We start from the raw sequence: 9,610 nt of genomic DNA, 5'->3' as shown, positions 1-9,610 counted from the left end.
CCCTCCATCCTGGCTGTGATTGGGCGCGGCGTCCAGAGAGGAGGGCGGCCCATTGGCTTCGCGGGGTCCAGACGCCCGTGGGCCCGCCTTCTCGCCCGCCCAGCCTTCCCTTTCCCTGCTCCGTGTTAGCCGAGCTCCCCCTTGCCTCCTGCCGAGGGGTGCGTGGGGGCGGTCCGAGCGCGAGGATGTGGCTGCGCGCTCTCCTCCCCTCTGGGCACCTCGGTTAGCTGGGCCGAGCCGCCCGGCCTCTTCGCTCCTTGGGGGAGTCCTCCCCTCTGGCCTGGCTCGTGTGTTGAGGCTCCGGCTCCCCGGGCACCTCCTGCCCAGAGCTCGCAGCCGGCAGCCGGCGCGGCCCCGAGCAGCCTCCCCGCCCCCCGCCGCGGTCTGGCTCCTCTCCCGGCCGTTAGTCCCCTCGTATTCCGTCCTTTCACCCCGCTCGGAGAGGGGCCCGGGGGAATTCTCCCCCCACTGCCCAGGAAGACCCCTCTGCCGGCCGGTGTTCCGGGGTGCGGGCGGGGGCGCTGCGAGGAGGCCTGGCGCCCTTTTGTGCACGTTCAGTGCCCAGCAGTACCTCCCAGACCAGCACCCCCGACCCTCCAGTCTCCATGTCTTAGAGAAGCCAAATTCGAGAGTTATATAATTTCTAGTGCTGCTGTCTCTCCTGCCTGAGGAAACACTTCATCGCGTGGAGGGTGCAGGACATTTCTGTGCACTTCTATATAAGAACGGGGTGTGGGCAGGGGTGGCCAGCGGTAGCAGAGAGATTGCTGGTCTTTTCTGCAAGAGGAAGGTGGGTAGTTTGGAGAGAGATGGAGAGAAAGGGTGGATGTGGAAGCCAAGCAGCAGAACTCTGATGTAGGAGATCGCGAACCGTTTCCACAGCTTGTGCTCACATGCCTAATACTACCACATCGTCTCAGAAAACACCTCTGGGGGAAGGTTTGACTTCTCTCGAACAGTCTCAGTGTTTTTCCTCGCCGGGTAGGGAGCTGCTTGGATGCGAAGAGATGGCATGATGTGAATGACTCCAGTGTGAAGAAATCTGCTTCGCCAACTCATCCTGCATCAAGTGCCCATTGAGTAGCGCTGTCACTTTAATGTCTCCATGCCAAGGGATTGCTTTCCTTCTTTTCAATCCTCTCGGTTAATACATGGGAGGATCAGAATCAGAGGGGCATTAAGGATTAAGCCCGAGGGGCTTGGAGAGCACAGAAGAAAAAAATGAAAGTGACAGCAAGCTGGATCCTGTCTTACTGAGGGGGTGAGATCTGGAACTTCTGGTCCAGTAAATAAAAAGGGGCCTTTCAGTCTGTGTTCTGCCCCCAGAAAACTGTTCAAACTCACCCACCTTTTCAGAGACCAGAGTCAAAAGGCTTCTAAAAGTATTTTTTTGTTGTTGTTGTTGAGGAGGGGATTACATTTTTCTCTAAAGAATTGAGGATCTTTATCATCATCCAGTTCATCTTTGAATTTGATCATGTATTGAGTAAGGAGGCAGCTGTGTAAATTTGGTTTGTGCCTTAATTGAGTTAGCCATTGAATTCCAAAAATGCTGATGCTTGAAGAGGAATTTTAATAACATTTTCTATGCTTACAATAATTTTCTCAGTTTTTTTTAAAAGAATAAATGTTTTATAAAAATTGAAAAACTCAAGGTTATTTTTCTCTGAACTCTGTGGGCAGTGTCAAAAGTTTAATTGTGGGAAAAATACATAATTTTTTCTTTATCTGGAAGAGAAAACAGGCTGGATTTCAAAATTGAACAGTGAAGTGGTTTGCAACAGTTACCTGGCTCTTGGCCTCAGTCCAGCTGGATCAAGTTGAGACCTGAAAAGAGATCTTGGATCCTGTGACAGTGGAAAGACCCAAGAATGCCAGTCAAGAAGAAAGGTGGGCTATGAGGCTTCCTATGTAATATATATTTCTCCCTTTTCTTGGTTCTGGTATTTACTATTTAAATTGTATTTCATTTGAGAGTAAAATTTTACTTCGGTTTTGAGAAATATTTATGGTCATACTGTCTTTTCTGTGGTACTCATTCTGTAATACTATTTTGCTAAAGTGAAATGAAGTAGGGCTATAATATACAGTTATAGACATGTGATTTCATAACTCGAGTTGTCTAAATTACCGTTTATAACCAGCATAGATTTGATACCACAGATTTGAGCTTTTCTTTAGCTTGTTTTCTTAGCTTGTTAAAGGTTACTCTTGAACAATCTTTAAAGATGAAACTTGTAAGTGGAGCTCTTCCTCATGGACTTAATATTTATCAAGTGATTTACATAGTTGTAAAGGATAACGCAGTTGTACTGAACACAGTTACAGATTTATTAATCTTTTGATTAAAGTAGATTTCGTATTTGGGTTTACCCTAGGGTAAATATTCACTTTTGTGATAAAGCACAACTTTGGTAACTGCTGTGTTTTTCCAGATGTATGCATCATCTAGTAACATGATTGGCAAGTTTCCCAAATGAGGAAAACCCCTAACTCCCGATCGCTAAAGTATAGTCTATTATAGGTCAGGGCATGGAATTCACTTTAACTTAGATCCACCCCAGGTTAACTTTATTCCAAAGGATCCTAATGAAGCCAGTTTTGTTGGTTTTGTTTTGTTTTTTTTGACATGGTGTGGAAGATAAGATAAACTATAAAGAGTTTTCTCAAGAGTTTTGAACCAAAATTTATTAGAACACCCTTGCACTCCACTATACGGGACTAGCGTAGATCCAAGTGCTGACCAATTATATGAATTGCTACACACTGAAACTAAAGTTCAAGGTGAAGGTTTAAAGGCAACCTGTCTCTGCACGATGTTTAATCCTTCTACCTGTGGATTTGGAAGGTGCATTGAGGAAACTTATAATGAGTGAGATGCTTTACCCAACTGATAATCTGTGGAGATGGACGATGATATATGAAACCTCTGAAATACCCAGAAACGTCCTTTTGTACATTGAACTTGAGACTGGGGTTGTTTCCTTTTCCTGCTCTCCCCCATAGTATCACTGAGAGAATTAAATGCTCTATAAGATTTTGGAGACATATCTGTCCAGACTTGACACGATTGGTTTATCTGGAAGAAGAATGGTTTTGGTAATGTAGCCAATAAATGACATGGCTCTTTGACTTACTTAACTTACTGTGTGCTTTTATTCTCCCTTCTGGACTGCCTTATTTTAGATTAATGATTGAATTTAAACACATCGTGTATGTGTGTATGTAGCAGGGAGAGGAGATGGGAAGGAGAGAGAAAAGGAGAGAGGCCGGGTAGAGAATTGGATAAAAAGTTATCTGGGAAGGAGATGGAGGATGAGTAATTGATGTTCTAGGTATGACTTAGCTAAGCAGGTGTCTTTTTTTTTTTTTTTAAATGATGTCTTTAAAAATATTGAAGTATAGTTGATACACAATGTTACCTTAGTTTCAAGTGTACAACATAGTGATTTGACAAGTCTATATATTATACTATGCTCACCACAAGTGTAGCGAAAATCAGTCACCATACAAAGCTATTATAATACCATTGACTATATTCCATATGCTGTAACTTTTATCCTCACGACTTAATCATTCCATGACTGGAAGCCGTACCTCCTACTCCTTTTCACCCATTTTTTGCACACCTTCCCTCCCCCTACCCTTCTGGCAACCATCAGTTTGTTCTCTGTATTTATGGGTCTGTTTCTGTTTTTTGTTTATTCATTGGTATTTTAGATTTCACATATACTGAAATAATATGGTATTTGTATTTTTCTCTCTAACTTATTCACTTAGCAGAATTCTCTCATGGTCCATCCATGTTGTCACAGATGGCAAGATTTCATTCTTTCTATGGCTGTATAGTATTGTAGAGTGTGTGTGTGTGTGTGTGTGTGTGTGTGTGTATCACATCTTCTCTATCCATTCACATAACCCAATACTTGGGTTGCTTCCATATCTTGTCTATTGTAAATAATGCTGCAATAAACATAGAGGTGCATACGTATTTTTGAATTAGTGTTTTTGTTTTCTTTGTGTACATACCCAGTAGTGGAATTCCTGGATCATATAGTATTTCTATTTTTAATATTTTGAGGAACCTCTATACTGTTTTACATTGTGGTTGCACTGCATTCCTACCAACAGTAAGCAGGTTGATCTTAACGTTCTAAACCCAATAGGCTGAGTTTCTTAAAAGTTCCTACCTTTGAAGGAAGTTACAAAAATTGCAGTGACATGATTGGAAATTACATGATATGAGTAATAATTGGATGTTTATTTCCTTCCTTATTTCTTCCTTTTTCCCTCCCCTTTCCCTCCCTCTCCCTCCTTTCTTCTCTTCCTTCTTTAATAATTGGTTAATGATAATGAGTCAACTTTTTAAAGGAATCAACAAGTTCTAATTAGCAAGACAAGTATATATTTGGGTTATGCCAAAATCTATGCATTATGTAATTTGTGAACTGATCTACTTAGAAAAACAATTATGTTGTTTTTAATCTTTTAAAACTACTTAGTATCAAGATATACGTTTTTGAATCTTACAGTAAACTAGCCAAATAAATTATGATGTATGTGTTATATTTTTAATTGGCTAAGCTTAGTATTCTTACTATTTGTATTATATCTAAAATGTAAGTAAAGCAAATATTTTAAAGTATAACATAGATTTATTCTGCGGAGAGTAGTGTCTTTTATCATCTCTTTCTTCATTGTTATATGTGGTAGGTATGATGAAAGAGCTAAATTAAATCTAATTTTAACAATAACTATCCTCATTGAACCAAATGTTTATTGATTGCTGAATATATTCTTGTTGAAACAAGAAATTTTCATCAGACTTTTCATTTGATATTTATTTTCTATGTTATTGTAAGAGTAGAAAGGATATTGGTCTGGTTAGTAACATATAACTGTGGTGGGAAGTGGGAATGGGAGTGGACATCTCATAAAGTCCATTTTTTGACCCTATTTTTGATTAGGTCTTAGATAAGCTGAAATCTTCATATTCACCACTATTTTGCTTTAAAAGATTATTTTCTATCTCTCCCACTCCACCACTCTCCATGTTTTTATAGATTTCAGTTTGTTCAAAAAGATTTTTCATTTCTTTGTTAAAGATGTTTTCTCCCCCAACAGTTGCTTTTCATTCAGGATTCTCTTTTCTGTTGTAGTAACTTGATTTGCTTCCACCTAAACCTTTGGGACATCTTTGACCTATTTGTGAGAATTCAGGGCCAATCCAAGATAAATTGCATTAGCATACTCTGATGTGATACAGGATCATGGTGTATCAGATGGGGCTATTTCAACAAGACTTGTTGAATTGCTCTAACCTGATTGCATGTTGGATTAATGTAAGAAATCAGAGTTAATGATAGTTGTGTCCTTCTCTGCGTTTCAGTGGGAAGTTGTTATTTTAATGATAAAATATACTCAATAGGATTTTTTAGTATGTTGAAATATGACATTACATTAATTGTTTACCTTAATTAAATCAATGCTTTTAATACTTTGAGATTGATGCTCATTTCATTTCTGCGTTTAAACTTTGGTCTTATTAATTATCCTCTGAACATTTATTTATTTATTTGTTTGTTTATTTATTTTTAAAGATTTAATTTATTCATGAGAGACAGAAAGAGAGAGAGAGAGAGAGACTGGCAGAGACACAGGCAGAGGGAGAAGCAGGCTCCATTCCATGCAGGGAGCCTGACGTGGGACTCCATCCTAGGTCTCCAGGACCACACCCTGGGCTGTAGGCAGCGCTAAACTGCTGAGCCACCCAGGCTGCCGTCCTCTGAACTTTTATTTATTTTTTATTTTTTAAAGATTTATTTATTTGTTTATGATAGACATAGAGAGAGAGAGGGAGGCAGAGACACAGGAGGAGGGAGAAGCAGGCTCCATGCCCGGAGGGAGCCTGACGTGGGACTCGATCCCAGGACTCCAGGACTGCGCCCTGGGCCAAAGGCAGGCACTAAACCGCTGAGCCACCCAGGGATCCCCTATCCTCTGAACTTTTAAATTTGAATAGAAATCTATCTGATATTTTTCATTTATATAACACTTTATTTCCTTTAAATTATTTTTATAACTCTTCTCAGTGATATAACTGTGTATAAATTTATTTTTACCAAGTACTGGAAGTTAAATATTACCATTTTCATAATTCATATGTTTTGACATTGTTCTTTTTAAAGAAAGCCAAAATGTGTTGTGTAATTAGAAACCTAAGGCTTGATATTGCCATGTATCTCATGGGCATCCTTGAAATTGAGATTGTTGGTTCCTGGGTACACAGTCTTTCCTTTTGGTTGACCATACTTCCTAAAAGTGACACTTTTGGTTTTTCTTTTTTTCTTCCTTTCTCTGAGGATGGAGCCCTTAAAACTCTTTTGTTCATTCCTTCCTCATTTGAAATTTTCTTCTTTCATTATCTGTTTCTTATACTTTGTGGCTTAATTTCTTTTTTATAGTATCTTAGTGATTTATATTTGCCATTCATTATCTGGATATATTCTCTTTATTCTCTTTACATCTCTAGCTTTTCTTAAATTCCTGGACTGGGTTTTTTTTTTTTTTCCAGAGTCTTTAAAGGGAGAAAATGTGTACCTGAATTGATTGTACCCGAGTGACTGTTTTATTCCTTTTGCATATATTTTACTATATTTGTTTGAACTTTCATATTTGCCATACCAGTATTATATCCAGACACTTTTTCCATTTCGAAACCTTTGTGTTTTTTTCTTTTTCCTAGCCAATAAAACTCAAAAGAGTTAAGTACTGAGTATTTCTGGAGAGGGATAGGAAAAGATAGTTTTCAAACGTTTCCAATTTCTGTAAGTAAAAGTAAAATAGATAATTTATTAAAGAATTTTTTTAGATTTAAAAATCCCTCAAAAAGGTCATCTGCACCTTGGTTGTGAGAGTTATTGGAAACCATGAAGCCACAGATTCTCGATGTTAGAAAATACTGGTCAATCCAGGAGGCATAAAGAGAAGGCAATCTGGAGAGAGAAACAAAAGAATACATTTTGTATTCTGCTACTGATTAAGAGTATGCTATGAAGCAAGCAATAGACATCGTATTAAAATTATCTGTTAATTGAATTTATTTTACAATTCTTATGTATTGGAAATTGTGAAAATGATATGGTAATGACTTGATACAACAAAATATTTGAACTGTTAGGTTTTTGGTAAACCGCCCAAGTGTTCCATATATGGTAGAATATTTTTTCTCTCCTTTAGGCCTATCATTGTTTACTTCCTTGAGTAGAAAAGTCTAATCAGTGGGGAGATGTTCAAAAAATATTGGATTTTTAAAACATGGAATTAAGGCATTCTACTCATTCATGCCTTTGTTAATCAGCCAATCAATCAATTGCTCACTCTTTTATTACAATATACTCACTAAACTACAGGAATGATCTTTCTCAATTATATACTCTCATTATATACTCTCATTAATATTTACTGTGTAACCATTTCAGTGGCTATAAAATATTTTTTACTATAAGGCTAAGATGTATAAAATCTTTTTTTTTTTTTTAACTAGGGAATGAGGACCTGTTCTCCAGCTATAATTCCTGCTCAGGAATTTGTATCAGTCAAGGCACGAGGGTTCTGTATCCTCAATGTAGGTTGCTTTGTCAGCAAAGGATCATGAGTTTTACCCATTCTCTTCTGTCCAGTCAGTCATTCTGAGTTCCAAGTATAAGCTTTCTGCATAGGTTCATTTTTTTAGTAAGTTTCTCAAAGCTATTTCAAGAATTATGGCCAAACCACCTACATTATGAAACAATTCTTCTGACCTGATTTGTTTTAGAATTTAAGACCAAGAGGAATGATGTATATAAAGTAGAAAGTCCTGTGAAAACGAATTAAGTTAGAACTTTAAAGATTATGGGTAGGTATGGCAAAATTATATATCTCTTTCTTCTGATGACACCATTTGCTGGTCACTGAGGCTCTGACTCTTTTAGATAAGATTTTGACATTTCTCTGTGACATTTTTATCATTAACAGTGTGATAAGACTTGGAATAAATCATTAATTCTATTTAAAATCCTTATAGATAATAAACCAGAAATTCTTTAAAAGCTAAATGTGTTATATTTTTAAGGCAGTAGATTTACTTCTATTTATTTATTCTATCATTTATCTACCCAGCAAAGATTTATTGAGTGCCTACTATGTACCAGGGACTGTGCTAGGTGCATGTTTTCCAGTCGGAGATGATATTCAGTGTCTGCCTTTATGATACTTAAAATTTATTAAGGAAATACGTGTGGAAACAGGCAGTTTCAGCATTATGTGGTGAGGTTAACACAGTGTCATGTCATAGATGAGGAACACTCAACCTCATCTGGAGGAAGCAGAGACTTCTTTCTGGAGAGGTAACATTTAAGATGAGACACAAAAGACGAGTAGACACCAATGTGAGAGATGATAAGCTGTTGTTTCAGATCATTATTTATTTTCTTTGCCTCTTGAACTTACCATGACCTCTATCATCATCATCATCATCATCATCATCATCATCATCATCATCAATAGTAATGATATTGTGGGGAAAAACCTAAACCAGTAGTTAAAAGACCCGGCATCTAGAAGATTCCATAATCATTGAGATAAATTCTCAGTCTATAAATTCAGGTTTATAAGAAATATCCATTCATTTTCTATAGGTCAACCTTGTTTTTGATTCTTAGTCCCTGAGTGGTGGACAAAATCACTTCCATCATTTTTGAGGTTTTCCCTACTTTTCTGGAATCATGGTAGAGTTCCACCTGGAACGGGGGTATAATCTGGTTATTGACCATCCCGTATATAATAGTTTACCCCTAAGTTATGGGTTCTTGTGTGTAGAAAGAACTATCTAGTTCTTTCTGGTCTGATGGTGATTTGCTACTTCTAAGACATTGATTCTCTCCTCCCCCCGGAATTTCTGTATTTCTCTTAACCTAGATGAAGTTATGATGCCACTACTTACTGAGTTCTTTCTGCCTTCCAGGCAATGCTGTAAGGAAGCAGAGCCTAGATCCTTGTTGCCTTGGAATCCAAAGACTTCTCTTTCTCTTCTTCATCTGAGAAAATCTTTATCTAGATTGGGAAGATGCTAGGAGATGTCTCTCTCCATACCTGCGAATCTTTCTTTCATCTCTATAACAAACTCTTTTATTCTGAGAGTTTAGATTTTAGGAAAGCAAAACTCGAATAACTTAAAAATCACTCTGTTTTTGTCCTGGCATATACCTCCCTTGAGGTAATAAAATACAAAACCAGGTACCTACTTAAATGGGAAGAAAGAACATGGGCAAATTTTGGGAGAGAAAAAAAAATTAGTATCTCAAAGTGCCAATCTCCTACATGTACAAGAGTTTACATGCCTTCTTATGAAGATGCCACCAGGTGACCTTATGAAAATCATGTAGCTCTTCTGAACGTCAGTTTCCTTTTCTAAAAGGGGTTTAATATATTCCCTTCTCCTTAATACATGCTATTTCTTTTCTACATCAAATAAGATAATGTAGGGGATCCCTGGGTGGCTCAGTGGTTTAGCTCCTGCCTTTGGCCTAGGGCATGATCCTGGAGTCCTGGGATGGAGTCCTGCATAGGG

The 9,610-nt window shown here is 38.1% G+C and overlaps 1 protein-coding gene across 13 annotated transcripts in view; it reads left to right on the top strand.

The window, feature by feature from the left end:
• The window catches only part of DLG2 (discs large MAGUK scaffold protein 2), a 1,975,849-nt gene that overhangs the window by 23,644 nt on the left and 1,942,595 nt on the right, over positions 1-9,610 (top strand). For 12 of the 13 annotated variants that reach the window (XM_072794842.1, XM_072794854.1, XM_072794853.1 and 9 more), the window contains exon 1: positions 115-1,890. The exons of the other annotated variant lie outside the window; for it this stretch is intronic. In XM_072794842.1, coding sequence (XP_072650943.1) covers positions 1,872-1,890 — 19 coding nt within the window. In that variant the 5' untranslated portion in view covers positions 115-1,871. Of the gene's footprint in view, positions 1-114; positions 1,891-9,610 lie in introns of those variants that run through there. 13 annotated transcript variants of the gene reach the window in all.

The sequence above is a fragment of the Canis lupus genome, chromosome 23, assembly GCF_048164855.1.
Source record: "Canis lupus baileyi chromosome 23, mCanLup2.hap1, whole genome shotgun sequence".
Lineage (NCBI taxonomy): Eukaryota > Metazoa > Chordata > Mammalia > Carnivora > Canidae > Canis > Canis lupus.
This window is presented reverse-complemented; position numbering and strand designations above follow the sequence as displayed.